Below are 25,683 nucleotides of genomic sequence, written 5' to 3'. Positions count from 1 at the left end.
CAACAACCCCAATTATAACTCGGGCGTTAGTGAAGTTTTTTCCACATTTGGTTTGCCAAAAGTGATACAAACTGACCAAGGTACAAATTTTTTGTCCAAACTCTTTGCCCAGGTTTTGGAGGGTCTGAACATTAAATATATAGTTCCTAGCCCATATCACCCAGAATCCCAAGGAGCTTTGGAACGTTTCCATCAGTCTTTAAAATCAATGCTTCGTAAATTTTGCCTTGAAACAGGGAAAGATTGGGATGAGGGAGTACCTCTTGTTTTGTTCGCAGCCCGAGAAGCTGTTCAGGAATCGCTCTTTCAGCCCAGCAGAACTGGTGTTTGGTCATTCAGTACGGGGACCTTTTAAAGCTTTTAAGAGTCCTTTCTGTGCACTAATGCTGCACAGAAACCTCAACATATTTTAGACTAAGTCAGTGCATTTCGTGAGCGATTACACAAGGCATGGGAAATTGCTAGAGAAACTCAAAAGTCAGCACAGACAAATATGAAGGAGATTTTTGATTAGAAGGCAGTGTCTCATAGATTTACTCCTGGAGATCAGGTTTTAGCTTTATTGCCTGTGCCTGGTTCATCTTTAGCAGCTTGTTTTTCTGGACATTATGTTGAGAAAAAGGTAAGTGACACTGATTGTCATCAGAACTCCTGAGCGTAGGAAAAAGTCCCATGTCTGTCATATTAACATGTTAAAACTTTATCATTCCAGGGATGACCCTGTGTTAAGTTCAGTTCCTGTGGGAGTGGTTACAGTTTTACATGACACACAAAGGTCAGAGGAGGACATGGACGGTTTAAAATTCTGTAGTCAGTCCCTTTCAAATGCCAGACTTCCAAATTCTGAAGCGTTGTTAAATTTATCTTCTCAGCTTAGTCATTTAATGACAAAGCAGAAAAGGGATATTATTGACTTGGTTGATAATTTTCTTACAATATTTGGTGATGTTCCCCCTCAGACGAATGTGTTACAGCATGATATTGAAGTTGTGGCTAGTAGTCCAATTAAACAACATCCTTATCGTGTTAATGCCACAAAAAGAGGTTTTATGAAACAAGAAGTTAATTACTTGGTGGAACATGGCTTTGCGAAGCCTAGTAAAAGTCCATGGAGTTCACCCTGCTTGTTAGTTCCCAAACCAGATGGTACTTTTAGATTCTGTACTGATTATAGAAAAATTAATACAATTACTGTTTCTGACTCCTATCCATTGCCACGTCTGGATGATTGTGTAGATAATATTTATGCAGCTCGTTTTGTAAGCAAATTTGATTTATTAAAGGGATATTGGCAAGTTCCTTTGACCCCTGAGACCTCAGATATCCGCTTTTGTTACACCAGATGATTTTATGCAATATACAGTCATGCCTTTTGGTCTTAAAAATGCACCTGCCACTTTTCAGAGGCTAATTAATAGTGTTGGGTGATGTGCCCCATTGTTCTGCCTACCTGGATGATCTGGTAGTATATACATCTGACTGGACCAGTCATGTACAGACTTTGCATATCATCTTCCAGCGTTTAGAAAATGCTTCCTTGACCTTAAACCTGGCAAAATGTGAATTTGCCCAAGCAACAGTTACATATTTGGGGAAAGTAGGAAGTGGGCAGGTTCGTCCTTTAGCTGCTAAAGTGGCTGCTATTGTAAACTTCCCCATCCCAGTAACACGTCGAGAATTACATAGATTTCTAGGTATGGCTGGATATTATTGTGGATTTTGTAAAAACTTTTCCACTGTGGTTGAGCCCGACTAAGTTACTTAGTCCTTCTGTTCCTTTTTCTTGGTCATCTGAGTGTGTTCATGCTTTTGATAGCGTCAGTGCTTTTAAGTGATGCTCCGATTCTTGCTGTTCCTGATTTTTCTAGACCTTTTAAATTGGAGGTGGATGCAAGTGCAGTGGGTGCTGGGTGAGTGCTGTTACAGGAGGATGATAAAGGTATAGATCATCCTATGTTATTATTCACACAAGTTTAACAAACACCAGTTAAACTATTCTACAATTGAAAAAGAGGCTTTAGCGTTACTGTTAGCACTTCAATATTTTGAAGTTTATGTTGGATCTATAGACATCCCTGTAATAGTGTTTACTGATCATATCCCTTAGTGTTCTTATCCAGAATGTATAACCAAAATCAGCGACTGATGCGTTGGGCTCTCCTCATTCAGGACTACAACCTGGAGGTTAGACACAAAAAGGGTATTGATAATGTGGTTGCTGATGCACTATCCCGTTCCCATTAAGGATAGAAGTTTTAGTTCCATAAAATTTAAGGATGTGGGTTATAAATCGCAAAAGAATGTTTGCTCTCTTTTGGAGAGGCGTGTTACATGCCAGAAAGGCTGTCTTTTTTTTAATTATTTTTTTTCTCTGCACACCCCTTTTTCCTTGCTCTCTTAATCCTGTCCTATTACAGGTGATCAACAGCAACCCCTGTATCTGGCCAATGAAAGGAGCGATTTCTGGAGTGAAGGCGGGGCTTCTGGTTTAAAGTTGGCCCATGCTGGAAGAAAGAGAGCTGGGGAGAGGAGGCCATGTTGTTTTGTTTGTGGTTAACTTGCTTGTTGTGGCTAAGCTACTTGTGGTGTTTTCCTTGTGGAGTTAAAGTTGGTATCCAAGTAAATGTGACTATGTGCTAACCTTTAGTTGTTCAATACCTCAGCGTGGACAGGCTAGTAAAAACACCCAGCCGTATTGATAGTAAATTATTGTATACACTAGGTAAGGGGCGAGTGCCACTCATGTATTTTTTCTTAGGGATGTTAGTAGGTTAGGCAGGCAAGTTGTTTTGTTCTTTTCTTTGGCACTGTCCATAGTCCACCTGAGTGTGTTGCCTATGTGAATAACTCACCTTTGTATTCTTTTTTGTGAACTCTATATGTAGTTTTATTTGTCAAGTTATTGTGCTCTTTCTTTCTTTTTCCATGTTTGTTTTTCTTTGTATTGTTACTGAAGTTAAAATCTAATTAAGAGCAGCAGTTGTGTGGGTTGTCTTAAACTGTCATCAATAGTACCTGATTTTCACACATCTCATGTTATGTCCTCTCTTACCCCTGGTCATTAAAACAAGCATAGAGAGAAGGTAACAGTTAGGCTGCAACCATTTACAATGAAATTTTTCTAGATGAAACAAGAAGCACATGGACACTCCATGTCATCTTGCAACATGCTGTGTTAACTCTCTTTTTACAGACTCACTCACTGTAATCTCACCAAGGACTCTTGTGAAACTCTGGGATCAGCTCTACAGTCAGTAAACTCCTCCCTGACAAAGCTAGACCTCAGGGCTGGAGCTGCTCTGTTGGACTGAAGAGTTCACTCTATAAACTGGAGACACTCAGGTAAAATATTTGGTAGAATCAATCCAAAATGAACAAGTAAATTAATTCTAGTTATTTTATTTATTGGCTTTTTATATAATTAACCCACTTATATATACCATATATATATATATATATATATATATATATATGAAACGTGTAGCATTTGTTGTACATAATGGCATAAATGTGTTTAAATTTTGAAATTTTACTTTGTGTAATTTATATATATTTTAACATTTCTACCTTTCCACTGTATCTGTAAAATTTGGAGAAAATCCTGTGAAGCACTGGGATCAACTCTACCGTCAGTAAACTTCTCCCTGAAAGAGCTGGACCTGCAGGATTCAGGTGTGAAGCTGCTATCTGCTGGACTGAAGAGTTCACTCTGTAAACTGGAGAATTCTCAGGTAAACCTTTCCATATATGATTTTTAATGAAAAGTCATACATTTGTCAGAATTTAATGTGTATATTGTACTACAGCTGTTTTTTTAGTGTTAGTGACAGCTGTTTTTGTTGTTTCCTCCTTTCTGCAGATTGTCTGGGTGTATGATTACAGATGATGGCTGTTCTTCTCTGGCTTCCGCTCTGAAATCAAACCTATCCCACCTGAGAGAATTGGATCTGACCTACAATCACCCAGGAGAGTCCGGAGTGAAGCTGCTCTCTGTAGGATCGACACTGTGCACTGGAGAAACTAGTGAGTCACACACACAGCTTGACACTACTTTTACGTATTACAGGAAGTTATGTCTTTATTCAAATCCCAACTAGTTTTATTATTTGTGTGTTATTATGAGTTTTATTACAGATATGAACTTGACATTCTTTGCTGATTGTTATAAATAATAAACACTTTTTATTTATACAGTATTTAACCTATATTTCTGGAGTTGGTGATCCTGTTGATACTATAAACCAGAACACTCAAGTCAGCAAGTTTTTGCCCTATACAAATAATACACTCCTAAACCTTGAACTGTCTAATTTTCAAGTATATATATATAGATTGATGATAAATGTATTTTTTTTCTTTTTATAGAAATGTTAGTAACAAAAATTACATTTCAGTTTGAGTCAAAGTGCAAGTCATGATGGGTCACCCATTCACAAGTTCACATATTCAGAGGATCAGAACATAGCAATCTAGCATCTCTTAAAGGAGGATTATTTAGTTGTCTGCTGTTTCGGCCACACAGAGGCACTATGCTGCCTTCAGGTGCTCCTCAGAAGATTCTATTTATGACTTTGTAGCTCCAAAGCAATGAGTGTCATTGATCAATATCTAAAACGCAACCAGTTACAAATGCATGATTCAAAGGGGGAAAATCTGGGTTGACTAAATACAGCTTTGCTGTTTGTGGTGTTTATGGCAGACTAATGGGTCATTACCTTTGACAATTGGGAGGGGAAAACTCATCTGCATAAAGATCAAAGCTCAAAAGAAAAGTTCATAAAATTTTACTTTGTTTTTTCACAATATACAGTGTCTTCCAAATGTATTCATACCCCTTGAACTTTTTCACATTTTGTCACCTTACAACCAAAGTACAACACAAAGTAGCACTTAGTTGTGAAGTAGAACAAAAATGGTGAATGTTTTTCAAAATTTTAATCAAATAAAAATCTGAAAAGTGATATGCAAAAATATTCAGCCCCATTTACTCAGATTCCCCTAAATAACATTCAGTGCAATCAACTGCCTTCAAAAGTCACTTAGTTGAGTCCAGTGGCCCCCCCCCCCACGCACACACAGTCTGAAGATTAGTTTATAAAAAAAACCTTTTCAGTGACCTCATGACATTCACAAAAAGGTCCATACCTATACTAAGTGGTTGGTCCAAAAGTTACGACCATCATTAAACCAAATAAAATGCCAACAGAGCCTTGGGAACTGAGTCATAAAACTCACCACGTGAGGAGACCCCAGACCCCCTGGGGCATGTATCACTCAGCTTCGAGCTTAGACTTATTGGGAATTCGCCAGATGGCCCCAAGGGCATGCCGCTAATATTGTTCTCTCCAATCGGAGTTCAACCCAACCAGAACAGCATGGACCAACAGTGCCTCCAAGTGGACATTTGTGAAATCATATGTCACCAAAAGCATTCCTCTCTCTCGCTCTCTGATTATCTCTGTCCCAAAAGTAATCTTTGACACTAGGCTTTTCTGAATCCAGTTATGCATTGTCAAATGTATTATCATTACTATTGTTGAATCATGAAATAATATATTATTCTCAGGTGAATATACGCTAACATGAATTGAGTTAACATGAATTAATGTACATTTCCAAATCATTAAAACCAATTCCTTTCAAAATTTAAAAGAATATTAATTACTCTCTAATAACTAGAAGATTTGGTGTAATTGCATCATTGTACTCAATATGTAATATTCAAGTTTATACGAGGTATTAATTCAAGGATGTTCTATTCGTCCAAGCAGCATTAAGCAATTTGTTTCTCTGGGAAACTTGAGACGGTCACGTGTACTTCCCAAACCCAGTAGTCAATCAGAGAACGGCTACCTCCCAAGTGGGCGTAACGGCACCACATAAAAAACAGAGGTACGGCCAAAAGGTTATGAGTTTGCTTCGGAAGGAAAGAGCCACTGCAGAAAAGAGCCGCTTCGGAGCAGCTGAACAGAGCCAACACTCCACCGTCAAAGAGACTCTGATAAAGAATCAAATTTTATGCAACCAAACAAGGGATGTCTTGGGTCAATTAGCATTGCTTAATACAGTGATTGAGTCAGATAGAAGCCTATAGAAATAACTCCATCAGCAAGTGTCAATTTATTTTGTGGTGTTTTTTTTGTAGCCCAATCAAAGCTTAATTTTACGACTGATCAAAGCAGGTGAAATTTATTTTTGGCCAGAATAAGATACCACCACTGAGATTGGTAGATATTTAGTATTTGAAATATATATGCAGACTTCAAGACGTCACTTCTGAAAATTAGAAAAAAAGAGTGCTTCTTTCGACGCCCCCTTTCGGGACTCCCAATCAGGACAACGAGCCAGAGGAAATTCTTCAACTGGCGTCACAACACTGCCCCGTAAGTGATGACTCCTGAGTGAACCCACCCTCAGCAGCTCCCACAGGGAGAACCGGAAGAGCTATGCTTGGACTCTCTGCTGTCACCGCAAACGGAACCCCTGTACCCATCGTTTGGTTAACCTGCGTCATGTAATCTCATAAAAATATAATTTTCAGAAGCTGATGCCTAATTAACTCTCGATATATTTACATATTAATTAACTTCATTTAGCAACACATTAGTCACAAGTCATATAGCCTAGCCAATTATTAAGTCATAAGATGGGCTTCACCTTCGTTGATCCCCGTTAAGAATTGATAATTATGCTCTGTATCAAATTTTTAATCCTTTTCAATAAAGTATTCTTTGATTTTAAATAATACTGTGTAGAGAGTTTATTCATAAAGTCTGAAAATCCTTTTTAATTGATTAAAATTTTGAAAACCATGCATCATTTTTGTTCCATGTCATCATTATGTGCAAATTTGTGTTGGTCTATCACTTAAATGTATTTTATTGAGCGGTTAAGTTTGTGGTTGTAAGGTGACAAAATGTGAAAAAGTTCAAGGTGTATTGTTAGTTTTGCTGTGTCTCGTGCTTTCCTATATCTTTCGTTTTCCGCACCATGTGCTTCTTCAGCACATGGCTCTGTTATTGTTTTCCCTTGTCTCTGCCTTAGCTCCACCCTCTCGTCAGTGTCTCCACATGTGACTCTTTTGTAGTCCTGCCCTCTCATTATCATCCCGTTGTTTCTTGTCCATGATCTGTGTGTATATATAGTCCCTTTGTCCCCAAAATCAGTATCTCAGAAAATTAGAATATTGTGAAAAGGTTCAATATTGAAGACACCTGTGCCAGACTCTAATTAGCTAATTAACTCAAACACCTACAAAAACCTTTAAATGATCTCTGTCTAGTTCTGTAGGCTACACACTCATGGGAAGACTGCTGACTTGACAGTTGTCCTAAAGACAACCATGGACACCTTACACAAGCAGGGCAAAACACAAAAGGACATTGTAAAGAGGCTGACTGATCACAGAGCTCTGTGTTCAAGCACATTAATAGAGAGGCAAAGGGAAGGAAAAGATGTGGTAGAAGAAAGTGTACAAGCAATAGGGATAACCACACTCTGGAGGGGATTGTGAAACAAAACCTATTCAAAAATTGGGAGATTCACAAAGAATAGAGTCAGTGCTTCAAGAACCACCACACACAGACGTATGCAAGACATGGGCTTCAGCTGTCGCATTCCTTGTGTCAAGCCACTCTTGAAGAGACATCTCACCTGGGCTAAAGACAAAAAGGACTGGACTGCTGCTGAGTGGTCCAAGTTATGTTCTCTGATTAAAGTAAATTTTTCATTTCCTTTGAAAATCAAGGTCCCAGAGTTCACAGAATCCATGTTGCTTATTGTTTAAGGTCCAGTGTAAAATTTCCACAGTCAGTGATGGTTTGGGGAGCCATGTCATCTGCTGGTGTTGGTCCACTGTTTTCTGAGGTCCATTAACGCAGCCATCTACCAGGAAGTTTTAGAGCACTTCATGCTTCCTGCTGCTGACCAACTATATGGAGATGCAGATTTCATATTCCAACAGGACTGGGACCTGCACACAGTGCCAAAGGTACCAGTACCTGGTTTAAGGACCATGGTATCCCTGTTCTTAATTGGCCAGCAAACTTGCCTGACCCTTGGTATTGTGAAGAGGAAGATGCAATACGCCAGACCCAAAAATGCAGAAGAGCTGAAGGCTACAATCACAGCAACCTGGGCTCTCATAACACCTGAGAAGTGCCACAGACTGATCAACTCCATGCCATGCCACACTGCTGCAGTAATTCAGGCAAAAAGGAGCCCCAACTAAGTATTGAGTGCTGTACATGTTCATACTTTTCAGTTGGCTAACATTTCTAAAAATCCTTTTTTTTGTATTGGTCTTAAGTAATATTCTAATTTTCTGAGATACCGAATTTGGGGTTTTCAGTAGTTGTCAGTTATAATCATCAAATGGAAAGAAATAAACACTTGAAATATCAGTCTGTGTGTGATGAACAAGTTTAACTTTTTGAACGGAATTACTGAAATAAGTTAACTTTTTCATGATATTCTAATTTTATGACCAGCATCTGTATGTGCTAATAATGATGAGTCTGCAAATTTCTGAGTTTTCCAGCATTCCAAATTAAAAGAAATAAACACTTGAAATCTCAGTCTGTGTGTAATGAATGCATATAATATACAAGTTTCACTTTTTGAATGGAATTACTGAAATAAATTAACTTTTTCATGATATTTTAATTTTATGACCAGCACATGTGTGTGGTAATAATGATGAATCTGCAAATTTCTATGAGTACATAGGTAGCGCTATAAAGACAATGAGACATATCCTGAATTGTCCTAACTCCAGTAGACCTGCTTTATGATAAAACCCAGTGATATTTGTTTGGAGATGAGATCAATGAATCAGCTTCATCCAGACAACTGTCTGCAATTGGGGGCGCCCTGGAGCTCCTGATCCACTCCCAAACCCATGCTCTATGAAAATTATAATTTGTGTTATAACAAGTAGGAGGCCTTTGTCAAAATGTATGACTTCTTCCACTGTGGTATCTACAATATTATTACTTATATTCATATCCAATTCCTTACTTTATAATTTAAAAACATTTAATTTCATGATTTTCATTAAAATGTCTTCTATTGTTTACAAAAGAGAGAATGGTGATGCTTGTGAACATCCACACAATTAATAAAGAAATAAAGTAACATACAAGGAAATTGTGTCCTTACGACCTTCAAAAAGTAAATTTTAAAAAGATTGATATGATATCAAAAGATAACTCGAGTGACGCTCGTGGATTAAAAAAACAGTTTAATATCCCACAGAGGGCAAACTAAAAACATAAACAAAAATCTGAAGTCAAGCCAAAAATACAAACAGAGCCAAAGGGCAAATCCAAAGAGAGAAAAATAGAACCAATAGAAAAGCTCTGAATGCACAAATACTCTTAAACAATCTTAACCAACACTATATTTAAATACTCATGCTCATTAGACAGAAGGAGAAATAGGGGTGATTGATATTCAGGAGATTTGGAACAGTGAAAAGATCGCAGATAAGTGGAAGTGGTCATGTGATACTGCTAAGGATTCAGGGAATACCATCCTTCATGTTAATTTTTAGTGAGAGTCCAGAGAGTCATCAGATGATCGTAGGATGGGAGGCTTTAGAGCAAGACACACATTATTATAATGTTTGTACTCAGGATACTGTAATGTCACCTGAGTGACTCTACTATAGACATAGATACAATATGGAAATAGACCAAATCATTATAATTCAGCTAGCTTTGAAATTGATAAGTGATAAGCAGGATTGGTCTTTATGGCAATCAGAATGAGGAAAACAATCTGTCTGCATGTGTGCTGAGGTCCTGGTAGCACAGACCCGTGACTCCTGTGCTCCATGAAACTAATAGCTCCATCAACACTGATCTTTCCCCTTCCAAGGGTATACAGTCCAGCCCCAGAAATAGGGAGGAATGGTGATGATGGGGGGCAGACGGGCAGTAGAAGCTCAATAGGGAGTTGTATTGTCTCTATTTGGAGCACAGTGAAACACAACAATGACAATGGGAATGAGAGGGTAAATGGGAGCTGTAATAATTAATTCTGAGGTCACATCTTGAAAATAAAAATAAAAGTTCCATAAACAGTCCGTAGCATCTGGTATCACACAGTTCAATCACACGTCTCCAAATTCCCAAGCACTACACAATTCAGCTTTAAGGATATTTTTTATATTGAATTACAACACAATAATTAAATCCCAATCTCTGAAGGTAATCCCTCACTCTGTGCTACCCTTTCTGGTTTTGGGTGAATGCAGTGATGTTTCCAGACAGACCTCTGATGATTAAAACTCTTCCCACACTCTGAACAGTGATGCAGTTTCTCTCCTATGTGAATGCGTTGGTGTTTTTGGAGATTACCCTGTTGAGTAAAACTCTTCCCACACTCTGAACAGTAATAAGGTTTCTCTCCTGTGTGAATGCGCTGGTGTTTTTTGAGACTACCATGTTGAGTAAAACTCTTCCCACACTCTGAACAGTGATACGGTTTCTCTCCTGTGTGAATGCGCTGGTGTGTTTTGAGACTAAGCTGGTGAGTAAAACTCATCCCACACTCCGAACAGTGATACGGTTTCTCTCCTGTGTGAATGCGCTTGTGTCTTTGGAGATTACTCTGTACAGTAAAACTCCTCCCACACTCTGAACAGTGATACGGTTTCTCTCCTGTGTGAATGCGCTGGTGTGTTTGGAGACTACTATGTTCAGTAAAACTCATCCCACACTCTGAACAGTGATACGGTTTCTCTCCTGTGTGAATGCGCTTGTGTTTTTGGAGACTACGATGTTCAGTAAAACTCTTCCCACACTCTGAACAGTAAAAAGGTCTCTCTCCTGTGTGAATGCGCTGGTGTTTTTGGAGACTACCCTGTTGAGTGAAACTCTTCCCACACTCTGAACAGTGATACAGTTTCTGTCCTGTGTGAATGCGCTGATGTTTTTGGAGATTACCCTGTTCAGTAAAACTCTTCCCACACTCTGAACAGTGATACGGTTTCTCTCCTGTGTGAATGCGCTGGTGTCTTTGGAGACTACTATGTTCAGTAAAACTCTTCCCACACTCTGAACAGGGATACGGTTTCTCTCCTGTGTGAATCCGCTTGTGTCTTTGGAGATTACCTTGTACAGTAAAACTCTTCCCACACTCTGAACAGTGATACGGTTTCTCTCCTGTGTGAATGCGCTGGTGTGTTTGGAGACTGCCCTGTTCAGTAAAACTCTTCCCACACTCTGAACAGTGATACGGTTTCTCTCCTGTGTGAATCCGCTTGTGTCTTTGGAGATTACCTTGTACAGTAAAACACTTCCCACACTCTGAACAGTGATATCGTTTATCTCCTGTGTGAATGCGCTGGTGTTTTTGGAGACTACCCTGTTCAGTAAAACTCATTCCACACTCTGCACAGTCATAAGTTTTCCATTTGTTTTCACTTGTCTGAGATTTCCTGTTGGATGTGTGAGTGTGGGGATTATCCAAGGATGCTTCCTGAGAACTGGAGCTTCTGTCCTCCATATCCTCACATTTAATCCCTCCTGATCCCCTCAACATTGTGTTATATTCCACTTGGAAAAGTTTCTTGATGCACCTGTGGAAAAACTCTGGAACTTTCTTGAACAACAGAAGCCAGAGAATGTATCCAAAGAGATGGTCTTCTGTCCTGGAAGACAATAAAGAAACAAAGATAAATTATTTAAATTCTCTCTCCCCTGGCTCTCTGTTGGTGACCAATATTCTCCTGAATGTATTATAACTTATAAAAATAAGTCAGTGTTGACAACTCATGGCGCAGGAACAGAGCAACATCTAGGACCGGGCAATAAAAGTGCATATCAATATCACGATTAATTGTACATTTTACCACAATTACGATTAATGAATAATTATTTTGTTTTTGTATTTTTGACCCTCAGAGTCTTGTGCTGTAAATATGCTCCAGTATTAAATATGGGATTTTTTTCTAATGTAGCTGGGAGCTTGCTTACATTTAACTTTTTGTTCGGTGTCTTCTTAATTATACTCAAAACACAGCACGTCCAAAACCAGACACTAGCTGCTCCAGTCGCTTGGTCTGATTTGGCATTTAGTTTGCATTCATATGGCAGATAGGGGCAGAATCACGTGACTACAGCTTGGTAGTGTGGTTTTAGAATAGAATAGCTTTTATTGTCGCTAAGAAAAGAATGTTCAGAACAGTGTTAAAACATTGAAATACAGTTTTAGCATCCTCTCAGGCAGCAGTTAAAATATAAAATCTAGATTGTTCAGAGGCGTTAACCCAGAATATATATATATATATATACACAGGCTTAATTTAAAGGTGCCGTGTGCAATTGCTTGTCCATTAGAATGGGTGGTTGTCTGTTGATTCTAATGATTGTCAATCAGGATGGGTTGGTTAATGTAGTGTGGTGAGGGGGGGGGGGTTGATGGCTTGATGGCTGATGGCTTTCACGGCCTGGGGAAAGAAGCTGTGTTTCAACCTGTTTGTCTTTGCTTTTAATTGTCTGAATCTCTTTTTGGGGAAAACAGTGTGTGTCCAGGGTGAGTGATGTCCATTGACCACTCGCTGTAGGTCTCTCCTGTCCTGTGCTGTGCAACTGGTGAACCAGACTGTGCAGCAGTATGTCAGGATGCTCTCGATGGTGGCTCTGTAAAAGTTCACCAGCAAGTGTTGAGGGAGGAGGGAGTGCTTCAGCTAAAAAGGGACAGTAGATGAAAACACACTTGGGACATAACAGAATACAGATATACACAAGATTATGTCGGTTAGAATTTCGATTAATTTCCGAGGTATATTTTCAGTAAAACACGGTATAAATGGGGTGTAAACATCTTAAACAAAACGCGGTATAAACGAGGTGTAAATATCTTAAACGCGTTTATTTGCAGTAAAAATTTTATTTTATTTATTTATTTTTTTTTTTTACAGTTCGCACGCTCAGTTTGTTTGTTTGCTTGCTGCTGTTTAGTATTGTTCCTAAGCTTTTTACTTAAAGTCTTTACTGTTAATACTTTGCTAACTTATCCTTGTTAGTTGTTAAAATCACTATAACTTTTATTGTTGTTTTTCATATTAATAACTACTTCTCTCATGATTATGGCGACCGCGGAGAAATGATAACTCTCCAGGCTCAGCACGGAGATCGAGCAGTTGGGCCTGAAGGAGCACTACCATTCGCTCCTGGATACCGCTCGGAAGAAGACGGACGCCAAGATCGTCGTTTCCGGCCCCCTACCCACCTACAGACGAAGATGTGAGGCGTAGAGCAGGCTCTTCGCACTACACTACTGGCTCCGGGTTTGGTGTGGCACTGTCGGCGTGGACTACGTTGACCACTGGGAGTGTTTTTGGGAACACCCTGTCCTCTACCGTAGGGATGGGCTTCACCCTAGTCGTCTAGGTTCTGCAGTTCTCTCTGGGAACATCGAGGACGTTCTACGACAGGCTTGACTAATCCCACCCACCAGCAGAAAACAGGCAAGTAGATTACACAGCGAACAGGTAAGTGATTTTAAGGATACACTTACAGATAATGGCCATTTGTTTGCCCATAGTAAGGGTGCATCTATAAAGATTGCTCTAAGAAATATAAACATTTGTTACAGTATCAAGACTGTGTCTGTCCCCTGAATCAAACATAAACCCAGAAAATATCAAACAGCGTGCCCCAATGACCTAATCACTATTAAACCATCAGAAACAGAGCGTAGTATCTTCCCCATGGACCTAAAGTTTGGCCTATTCAATATAAGAGCACTTAACTCTAAAGCAGTCATTATACATGAAACAATAATGGATCAGAAATTTGATGTTTTATTCCTTAGTGAAACTTGGGTCAAAAATGATGAATATTTAGCACTAAATCAAGCCACTCCTACAGGCTATAAATATGTACACAGCCCCAGACTGACGGGCAAAGGGGGTGGATTATGTATAATTTACAAAAATAATTTAATTATTAACCAAAAACATGGTTACAACATAATTAACCCAGCCACAAATAAGAACACAATCTCCTTATTAAACATTTATAGACCACCAGGGCCCTATTCAGAATTTATAAAAGAATTTGGTGAACTAGCTGCTAATTTAGCAGTGTCATGTGATAAGTTAATAATTGTAGGAGACTTTAACATTCATTTTGAGAAACGTGATGATCCCCTAAAAAGGCGTTCACATCAATCATAGATTCTGTTGGTTTCACACAAAATGTATCAGGTCCTATGCATTATTGTAATCACACACTAGACTTGGTTTTGACCCTGGGCACTAACATAAAAAAACCTAAATATTCTCCCTCAGTTTTCCACAGTCTCAGACCACTACCTAATTTCATACGAACTGAGTTTAGATATTGAAAAAATGTGCATGCCCACATTACTATCTAAAGCGCTCACTAACCTCATCTACAGCCCCTAAATTTATTGAAAACATCACCGATTTATTGACCTCAGTCAGTAGTCCAGCAGACCCACTGGAGCTAGACAGACTAACCGACTACTTAGATAACACACTTCGATCGACTTTAGATAGTGTAGCACCACTTAAGCATAAAAATCTACAACAGAAAAAACTAGCTCCCTGGTATAATGGTCGCCAGCTTGAACGTCTTTCAAACAGAACTGGCCTGACTGTGCATGCCCTTGCTTACAGTGATCATGTCTTGTTTTATAAGGAAAAACTACAGGAAGCTAAAACACTATTATTCTGATGTTGTTCATGGTGCCCACGGTAGCCCTAGAGCTCTCTTTTCAACTGTCAATAAGCTAGTGAGCCCTGTGAAAAGTTTCCCTATGGTTCCTTCAGCTGAACTCTGCTCTCGGTTTTTCAGTCATAAAATACATACAATTTATTCACAGTTTCAGCCCACTGCAACCAGGCTAAACACAACTATTTTCTCAATTCAGCAGCAACTATTTTTCTACCTTCAATACTGTAAACCAACAGTATGTTTCACAGATTAATTTCTCAAGGGCAACTTCATGTCAGTTAGACCCTTTTCCAACACAACAGGTGAAAGCCGGTTTTCCATTTACCTGTCCTCTTATTACCAAGGTTATCAAAGCTTCACTTAGATCAGGAATGGTCCCAGCTTCTTTGAAACAGCCAGCCATTACTCCAGTTCTCAAGAAGCCTGGCTTAGATCCTGAGAATCTTGCAAATTATAGGCCCATCTCTAATCTCACTTTCCTTGCTAAACTGTTGGAGCGAACAGTAGCTGCTCAGTTAACAGAACATATTCAATCATGTAATCTGTTTAAGGTCTTCCAATCAGGATTTAGGAGGAATCACAGCATTGAAACTGCTCTTGTTAGGGTTGTCAATGATTTGCTGATGTCAGCTGAGTCTTCTTGTCCTATTGGACATTAACGCAGCATTTGATACAGTGTGTCATAGCCTTTTACTAACTCGGCTCAAAAATATGTTTGGCATAACTGGTACTGCGTTAGCTTAGCTTGGTTTCAGTTGTATCTTTCTGGTAGGCAGCAGTTTGTTTCAATGGGAAGTTTTTGATCTGACACAAGCTCCTTGTCACATGGTGTCCCCCAGGGCTCTGTTCTTGTGCCCCTGCTTTTTATTTTGTACATCCTTCCTCTTGGTGACATCATTAGACCTCATGGGCTGCAGTTTTGCTGATGATGTACAGATATACATTTGTGCAAAACCTTCTCACAGCTTGCCACCTAGTGCCTTGCTGAATTGCTTAACTGATGTGAGGGCTTGGACGATGGAGAACTTCCTGAGCCTAAATAATACAAAATCTGAAGCCATCATCATTGCTTCTCCTGCAACTATCAGAAGGCTTAGTGACACTACTGTTTGTATCCCTGGTTTTGTTGTCTCTACCTCAACACTAGTGAGAAATCTAGTTACTAGTGAGTATTTTTTGATTCTACATTATCATTTGAATCACATATTAACAAAATATGTAGGACAGCCTTCTACCATCTTAAAAATATTTCTAGGATTCGCCCTTTTCTCTCTTTCACTGCTGCTGAGACCATAGTCCATGCATTTGTAACTTCCAGACTCGACTACTGCAATGCTCTGTTGTGTGGCCTCCATGCTCGGGCTTTGAGCAGGCTGCAGTATGTGCTCAATTCTGCGGCTAGGGTGCTGACCTATAGAAGATCATGGGAGCATATTACTCCAGTCCCAAGTCGTCTTCATTGGCTTCCAGTGAAGTTCCGTATACAAATTGCTTGTGTTGGTGTTTAAATCCTTGCATGACCATGTCCCTTCTTATCTAAGTAGTTTACTTCAATCATACTCTCCAGTGCGTACTCTTCAGTCCTCAAAAGCCTCCATTTGCTTGAGGTCCCACATTTTAAGCTAAGCACCTTTGGAAATAGAGCATTTTGTTTTGCGGGTCCAAAGCGGTGGAATAGTCTTCCTGATGAACTGCGAGCTTGTTCATCTGTCGATGTTTTTAAAACCAGACTCAAAACTCATCTTTTTAAACTAGCATATGGATGATATTATGTGTATGTTTTTATGGTTATGTACGTGTCTATGTATGTATACATGTATGTGAAATTACCTTTTTATTTACATTTAATTTTTATTATCTTTTTATGCACAGTGTCCTTGGGTCTCTTGAAAGGCACTTCCCAAAAAAATGTATTATTATTATTATTATATAATGAAGAAACACCCACCTTAAAACAAACCGTAAGGAAATTAGAGTGGAAATGGCGGTCAACTAAACTGGAAGTATTTCACTGTGCCTGGAAAGACAGCCTTATCAAATATAGAAGGGCACTGATTGAAAATAATAAAGACAATCCTAGAGCACTCTTTAATGTAATCTCTAAACTTACAAACAATCGGGCAGCTACTGATCCACAGATCCCAGCCATTCACTCCAGCAATGCTTTTATGGACTTTTTTAACAACAAGATTGAAAATATTAGACAAACAATAAATGCCATATTACTAAATCCAGCCTGTCTGTCATCTGTCATTTGCAATTTCCCCCTGGGATCAATAAAGTATTTCTGATTCTGATCTGATCTGGTGTGGATGATATAGAACAAAACATAGAAGAAAGACTAGAGAACTCTGACCCACTACCACAGCTAGAATTGGAGAAAATCATCTACTCGTCAAATTGTACGACCTGCACACTTGATGCAATACCAACAAACTATTTAAAGAAGTATTACCAGTCATAATCAATCCCCTTTTAACAATCATAAATTCATCCCTTAGACTGGGTCCCATACCCAAAGCATTTAAACTAGCAGTTATTAAACCCCTGATCAAGAAACTGAATCTTGATCCTAGTGTACTATCCAATTACAGACCTATCTCTAACCTTCCCTTTATATCTTAGATCTTAGAAAAAGTTGTGGCCCAACAACCTAGGTCATACTTGCATACAAATAACAATAACAATAACATACAAATAATTCAATTGCAGATCTATCTCTAACCTTGTATGTAACTTTCCCTTCATATCTAAGATCTTAGAAAAAGTTGTGGCCCAACAACTTAGGTCATAAGTATTCATGCTAGTTCTTCTCGACCTCAGTGCAGCTTTTGATACAATTGATCATACTATTCTGCTAGAAAGAATGAAAAACCTGGTTGGAATAACAGGAACGGCCCTATCATGGTTTAAGTCTTACCTCACAGATCGCTAGCAGTTTGTAAAAGTAAATATCGTTTCTTCTATTCATACAAAAATGAGATTTGGAATTCCCAAAGGCTCCATTTTATCTCACCAGTAAAGATTTTATGGACTTTTTTTAATAATAAAATTGAGAATATTAGACAACAAACTCAAGCCACAGGATCAAATCCATCCTGGCTACCACCCGATGTGAATGATATAAAACATAATATAACTGTAAAAGAAAGACTTGAAACCTTTTACCCACTCCCACAATTAGAACTAGAGAAGATTATCACCTCCACAAACAGTACAACTTGCACACTTGATGCAATTCCCACAAAGTTGCTCAAAGAAGTACTACCAGCTATTATTGATCCTCTTTTAACTATAGTAAACTCATCCCTTAGTCTGGGCCATGTACCCAAAGCTTTTAAACTAGCAGTTATTAAACCTATGATCAAGAAACCAAATCTTGATGCTAGTACACTGTCTAATTACAGGCCTATTTCTAATTTGCCATTTCTGTCCAAGATCTTAGAAAGAGCTGTGGCCCAACAACTTAGTTCATATCTAAGTAAGAATCATATATATGAAAAATTCCAATCTGGATTCAGGCAACATCATAGTACAGAGACAGCTCTAGTCAAGATAACAAATGATCTTCTTCTTGCCTGGTGCTTCTTGACCTAAGCGCAGCCTTCGATACAATAGACCACAATATTCTCCTAGAAAGGTTAGAAAACATGGTTGGAATCACAGGGACAGCCCTATTATGGTTCAAATCTTACTTAACGAAACGTTATCAATTCGTAAAAGTAAACAATCTAAATTCAAATTATTCTAAAGTAAGATTTGGAATTCCACAAGGCTCTATTTTAGGACCATTATTATTTACATTATACATGTTACCGCTAGGCACAGTTATAAGAAACCATGACATTTCACTGTTACGCAGACGACGTGCAATTGTATATTTCAGCCAAGCCCGATGACAAACACAGATTAAAGAAAATAGAGGACTGTGTAAAAGACGTGAAAGGCTGGATGTTGCGTAACTTCCTCCTTCTAAACAGCAACAAAACAGAGGTCCTGCTTTTGGGTCCAAAAGTGGCAAGAAATAAATTATCAGATTTAATTTTAAATCTACCTGACTTTCCAGTTAAACCTGGTTCAGCAGCAAAAAATCTTGGTGTCATAATTGACCCGGATTTGTCATTTGATCAACACATAGGTAGTATCACTAGGACAGCTTTTTTACATCTTCTCAATATTGCTAAGATTAGAAATACCTTATCCCTTCAGGACGCAGAAACATTAGTACATGCCTTTATTACTTCAAGGCTTGACTACTGTAACGCACTACTGTCAGGATGCACCAGCAGCAATTTAAGAAAACTTCAAGTAGTTCAAAATGCTGCAGCCAGGGTCCTCACTAAAACTAGAAAATTTGAACAGATCAGCCCAGTTTTATCATCACTTCATTGGCTGCCTGTTAAATTCCACATTGACTACGAAATTTTGTTATTAACATATAAAGCTCTACATGGGCTTGCTCCTGAATATCTTCAAGATACAATTTCCTATTATGAGCCTCCACGTTCACTCAGATCACAGAATACTGGATTTTTAATTGTTCCCAGAATTCAGAAGGCCTCAGCTGGGGGAAGAGCCTTTTCTTATAAAGCCCCCAGACTCAGACACAGTCGCAATCTTCAAATCTAGGCTAAAAACACATTTGTTTAGTTTATCTTTTGGTAGCTAATGCTCCCCCATAGATAAAGGCGGCAGATCCGGGGGGTCCATGGACACAGGGAATTATAGTAAACTGAGACGCTGGTGCTGTCGTCCCGCCGCTTCTCGCGATCACTCAGGTTTGTTGACGGTGGAGCGGAGGGATGCCAGTGTTTCAGGATGCTCCTGTGTCTGTGTGTCCTCCTGGTTCTCTCCTTTTAGTTAAAGCTGTCATAGTCAGATCTGCCGGAGTCATTAGCCACACTCTGGAAATTTTCATATTTTGTACTTTACAAACACAAAACAGTTCAAAACTAATTCCATCCCTTTACATCTTTCCGAGTAAACGACTGCCCACCTGTCCGTCTGGACACTGATGGATGACTGTCGAGACCCTCCTCCACGCTTCAGACCAGCTGCCCACGCTCCAGCAACTACCAAGTGCCTTGAAGCTGTCCCTACACTGAAGTTCTCATGGACTACTAACTATCATCACCAGTAGATTGACCAGAGGAGGATGGGTCACCCCTTGTGAGCCTTGGTTCCTCCCAAGGTTTCTTCCTCAGCTGGGGGAGTTTTTCCTTGCCACTGTCGCCCCTGGCTTGCTCACTTGAGGGTTTTACATTTGTTTTTACATTTCATGTCAAATCTTTGTCTTACTGGAATTCTGTGAAGCTGCTTTGTGGCAACATCAGTTGTGAAAAGCGCTATATAAATAAATTTGATTTGATCATATCAGCCCAGTCTTATCGGCCCTTCACTGGCTTCCAGTTAAATTCCGTATTGATTACAAAATTCTTTTACTCACGTATAAATCCCTACATGATCTCGCCCCTGCATACCTGCGAGACCTCATCACGCACTATAAACCACCAAGATTACTCAGATCTCAGGGTGCCGGCCTATTACTAGTCTCTTACTAGTACCCAGAATTCATAAGACTTCAGCGAGGGGAAAGCTTTATCCTACAAAGCCCCTCAGCTCTGGAAAAATCTTCCAGCTAGTGTTCGGGACGCAGACACAGTCACTGTGTTTTAGTCTAGGCTCAAAACACAATTGTTCAGTTTAGCCTTTGGCAACTAACCTCTTTCTAGTTCAAGGTTGTCGTTTCAGGAACTCATGGACATGGGGAATCAGAGTAAACCCGGATGATGTGCTCACAATTTGTCTTGCTTGGAGCGGAAGGATGTCTTTGCCTGAGCTCCTTCTGGTTTCCCTACTCCCAGTCTGTTACAGTCAGGTCCATCACTACACTAAAGAAAATATTCACATGCTCTTATTCTCTGCTGCACTCAACTAAACTAACTGCTTCCCTTTACTGTTTTCTGAGAAAATGGTGGCCCACTGATGGAAGCTTGTTTGCTGGATTCTACTGCGGCCCAGGCCAGACCAGCTGCTTACCTCCATCTACTGCTGCCTGACTCTGACCACTCACCATGATCAACTACACTGAAGTAGAAATGGACTCACCAGTATCACCAGTAGATTGACCAGAGGAGGATGGGTCACCCCTTGTGAGCCTTGGTTCCTCCCAAGGTTTCTTCCTCAGCTGGGGGAGTTTTTCCTTGCCACTGTCGCCCCTGGCTTGCTCACTTGAGGGTTTTACATATGTTTTTACATTTCATGTCAAATCTTTGTCTTACTGGAATTCTGTGAAGCTGCTTTGTGACAACATCAGTTGTGAAAAGCACTATATAAATAAATTTGATTTGATTTGACTCAGATTAGCAACACTGGCTGATTCTTCAAATCTGATGCATGATTTTTATGCCCCAAGATTGATGTCACTATTATGATGATTATTATTATAATTATTAATTTATGTAGCATAATGAAACTTAATTGGTGTTAATTTAAAATGCAATCTATAGTTTGATTTGAGGAGGATGTTTCCCCTTTGTGAGCCTTGGTTCCTCCCAAGGTTTAAAACACAGTATAAACGGGGTGTAAATACCTTAAACACGTTTATCTTCAGTAAAACACGGTATAAACGGGGTGTAAACATCTTAAACGCGTTTATCTTCAGTAAAACACGGTATAAACGGGGTGTAAACATCTTAAACGCGTTTATCTTCAGTAAAACACGGTATAAACGAGGTGTAAATATCTTAAACACGTTTATCTTCAGTAAAACACAGTATACATGGGATGTAAATATCTTAAACGCATCTTTAACTTCAGTAAAACACGGTATAAACGGGGAGTAAATATTTTAAACACATATTTACCTTCAGTAAAAACAGGTCTTGATTTCTCTCCGACACACAGCTCTCCTGCTTCTCCCTCGCACACACATTCTCCGCTCAACAAAACCCGCCCCCTCTCACACGATTGGCTAGGAAAAATATACCATCTGCTCTCCTATTGGACAGTCCCCACAGAGACAGCGTCCTCAGTCCAGATGATTATTTCAATAGGTTGTTTTCAGTCACGTGGTTACTCCATACAGTGAGCAGGATAAGAACACGTGTATGGCATGCATTTGAGGCCAAAATCGTCATAATTATAATGGTTACAGATAATGAATGAATGTTTCTTTTATGTCTACAGAGCTATTTTTTTTCAGTGTACAGCATGTTTTTACATCTGCAATGGTTTTGTTAATGTACAGACGGCATATTTTAGGTCTACCGAATTTTTTGTTTGTTTGTTTGTTTGCTTTTGGGGTTTTTATTTGTTTGCTTACTCCGGTAAAGTTAGTTTCATATTCGCATATTCAGATTTCTTTCTTCAATAATTCTCAAACGGTGTATGCAAATGAGTTAATACTTGCAATTTAAAAATACACCACATGTAATGATAAATGTGATACATTTATCATTACAAATTTCAATAGCTTTTGAAGCTTTGATGATATTGTTTCAAAACAAGTTGTGTTTATTCAAGTACAACTCACATGAAATACTACACCTCTTATTTAGGTAAATTTAACCATTGCTGGCCCCGTGGTGTTATATTTTTAAGAATAAATTTCAATTGATTATGAATGTTTAATGAAATTGCTCTGAAATAACATGTAGCTGTTTGAATGAAGTAATGGCGGGATATGCAATAATTTGAGTAGGTTTCTTAACAGTTCTTTTAAATATTTTTATTGACCAACTGTCAATATTTGGCAGAATATTTCTTTAATTATATACACACAAAACTACACCAATAGTTACAATCCAAAAATGTACTTTTAATGTAAAATTTAAGTAAATTGTCTGACTTCACTCATGAGAAACATAACATGTGCCAGGTTTGTACATACAGTAGGTGTATGCAAAAGGTTGGTGTATCCACAGGATACATTTAAAGAAGGTTTTCTTTAAATGTATCCTGTGGATACACCAACCTTTTGCATACACCTACTGTATGTACAAACCTGGCACATGTTATGTCTCTCGTAAGTGACATAATTAGTAGAGCACACATTCCCAGGAAGCAGAGGCTACCTTATTTAACGCATAAGACAAGATGTGTTGCTACTTGTTTTGGACAATCTCCTAGGTCCACAATGGCCTTTTACAGACACACTTGCTTTATGCTCACAGTTTGTTATTTTGATATCCAAAAAAAGACAAGTATGTCAGAGTATTCCTCTGCAGTCTCAGCCTTGTTTATGACACAGCACACAAAACCAATGAACATCTTTTGCAGGGATGATAATATTAAGGCAATCCAAATGAAACCAGTGCCGGCATCTTTCACAGTTGTTAAAGTAATGGGTTATTGCAAATTTTTACTAGGCATTTGTAAAGGCATTGGTATCTAAGAAACAAACACAGCAAATGCTTGTGAGAATACGTTTTGGCCAAATGTTGCTGACACACTGTAGCAGGCAACTCCTTTACCAATGTAGTGTTTTACTGAAGATAAACACGTTTAAGATATTTACATGTTTTTATTTAAGAAATTTAAGGCAATATACCTGAGCAATTAATCAAAATTCACATTTAGAATTTCTAACTGAAATAATCTTGCCTATATCAATTATGTTGATTATTTTTAGTCTGTTTTGTCCCCATTGTGTGTTCATGTAGTGTCCCTTTAAAACCGCACTACCAAGCTGTAGTCACGTGATTCTGCCCCTATCACCTAAATGCTAAATCAAACAAAGCGACTCCAGCAGCTAGCTTGTTTTGGACGTGCTGTGTTTTGATTATATTTAAGGTGATGCTGAACAAAAAGAAGTTAAATGTAAACAAGCTCTCAGCAACATCAGAAAGATAAAATCACATATTTAATACTGGAGCATATTTACAGCACAAGACTTGTCATTGAACTATGAGGGTCAAAAATACAAAAACAAAATAATCGTTCATTAATCGTAATTGTGGTAAAATGTACAATTAATCGTGATATTGATTTGCGCTTATATTGGCCAGCCCTAGATAACTTATGACTGTGGAGACTGTGGGAAGAGTTTTACTCAACAGGGTCATCTCCAAAGACACCAGCACATTCACACAGGAGAGAAACTGTATCACTGTTCAGAGTGTGGGAGGAGTTTTACTCAACAGGGTAATCTCCAAAAACACCAGCGCATTCACACAGGAGAGAAACCATATCAGTGTTCAGAGTGTGGGATGAGTTTTACTCACCAGCTTAGTCTCAAAACACATCAATACATTCACACAGGAGAAAAACCGTATCACTGTTCAGAGTGTGGGAAGAGTTTTACTCACCAGCTTAGTCTCAAAACACACCAGCGCATTCACACAGGAGAGAAACCGTATCACTGTTCAGAGTGTGGGAAGAGTTTTACTCACCAGCTTAGTCTCAAAACACACCAGCGCATTCACACAGGAGAGAAACCGTATCACTGTTCAGAGTGTGGGAAGAGTTTTACTCACCAGCTTAGTCTCAAAACACACCAGCGCATTCACACAGGAGAGAAACCGTATCACTGTTCAGAGTGTGGGAAGAGTTTTACTCACCAGCTTAGTCTCAAAAAACACCAGCGCATTCACACAGGAGAGAAACCATATCACTGTTCAGAGTGTGGGAAGAATTTTACTGTAAAGGGTAGTCTCCAAAAACACCAGTATATTCACACAGGAGAGAAACCATATCAGTGTTCAGAGTCTGGGAAGAGTTTTACTCAACAGGGTAGTTTCCAAAAACACAAGCGCATTCACACAGGAGAGAAACCGTATCACTGTTCAGAATGTGGGAAGAGTTTTAATCATCAGAAATCTGTCCGGAAACATCGCTGCATTCACCCAGAACCAGAAAGGTTAGCACTGAGTGAGGGATTACCTTCAGAGATTGGGATTTAATTATTGTATTGGGTCAAATTCAATGTAAAAAATATCCTTAAAGCTGAATTGTGTAGTGCTTGGGAATTTGGAGACGTCTGATTGAACTGTGTGATACCAGATACCACGGACTGTTTTTGGAATTGTTTTTATTTTCAAGTAGTGGCTTCATAATTAATTCTTACAGATTATTTTTCCCCCTCCGAATTGAGCTTTCGCTGTTTTTTAAAAGACCTTGAATTTGTGTGACTTGTTACAGTGAAACAACCTCATCTTATTTTGTTTACCCACTTGAGACAGATATGCAGCAGACATTTTAGTAGTAACTAATTTATCAGTAAATCACAGAGAAAGAGGATGTTGAAAGTCGGTTCAGCTCCCTCTTTATTTCAGTGGAACAACTACACTAAACCACAGACACAGTCTGGGGTTTGAGAGCCCGGCACACCATCCATCCAGTCCGACTCTGAGGAGCCAGAGGAGATCATCCAGCAAATGGATGAGTAGAGGGTGCCAGTCGTTGTGGACGATGCTTTTGAATCTGAATGTTTTAAATACAATTATTAATTTGTAAGAACATATCAAATTTTGGTTGAATGAGTGTTCTTAAAGAAATAAAAATGTGAAGAGAGGTCAATTTCCTATCAGTTCTGTGTTTAATAAGGTATAGGTGAAAACAGTGCAGCGCTTGGAGCAGGTGAAGGAAGTGAGGCGCTGTGTTATACAGTGTTACAGGACTCTGTTGGTGCCAAGATCGGCCAAATTGCCCATGTCTGTCTCTGACCTTTGTTTACTTTTAGTAAGTAACTGAAACTGGGCTTTCTTTTTATGGATTTCGCAAAATACTGGGGACCAGTAGTAGTGGGGATACTGGAAGAAAAGAAGTAGGGGAATGCTGCCCTAGCCTTTCCCTTAGACACATAATCAACTGTGGTTTATTAATAGCCCATGTTGTGTTTTTCCACAAAAACTGATTTTATTGAACTTTAATTATGAAAACTGTGAAATATTACATAATTTACACATGAACATTTTACACTTTCAGATTTTTAGTTATTCCCTCCATCCATTGTCCACAGTTTATCCAGGTC

The 25,683-nt window shown here is 38.9% G+C and overlaps 2 protein-coding genes across 2 annotated transcripts in view; one reads left to right on the top strand and one right to left on the bottom strand.

Moving 5' to 3' along the window:
- The window catches only part of LOC136694206 (zinc finger protein 850-like), a 241,995-nt gene that overhangs the window by 186,764 nt on the left and 29,548 nt on the right, over positions 1–25,683 (top strand). The window contains exon 6 of the mRNA XM_066667587.1: positions 23,785–24,532. Coding sequence (XP_066523684.1) covers positions 23,785–24,532 — 748 coding nt within the window. The remainder of the gene's footprint in view (positions 1–23,784; positions 24,533–25,683) is intronic.
- Positions 9,296–11,480, bottom strand: LOC136694247 (zinc finger protein 678-like). The gene has a single exon (XM_066667655.1). It carries the CDS (start codon positions 11,386–11,388, stop codon positions 10,192–10,194), a length of 1,197 nt encoding a protein of 398 aa, XP_066523752.1. The 5' UTR covers positions 11,389–11,480; the 3' UTR covers positions 9,296–10,191.

This window comes from Hoplias malabaricus, chromosome 4, assembly GCF_029633855.1.
Source record: "Hoplias malabaricus isolate fHopMal1 chromosome 4, fHopMal1.hap1, whole genome shotgun sequence".
NCBI lineage: Eukaryota > Metazoa > Chordata > Actinopteri > Characiformes > Erythrinidae > Hoplias > Hoplias malabaricus.
The sequence above is the reverse complement of the archived record's forward strand: the minus strand, read 5'-3'. Positions and strand labels throughout refer to the sequence as shown.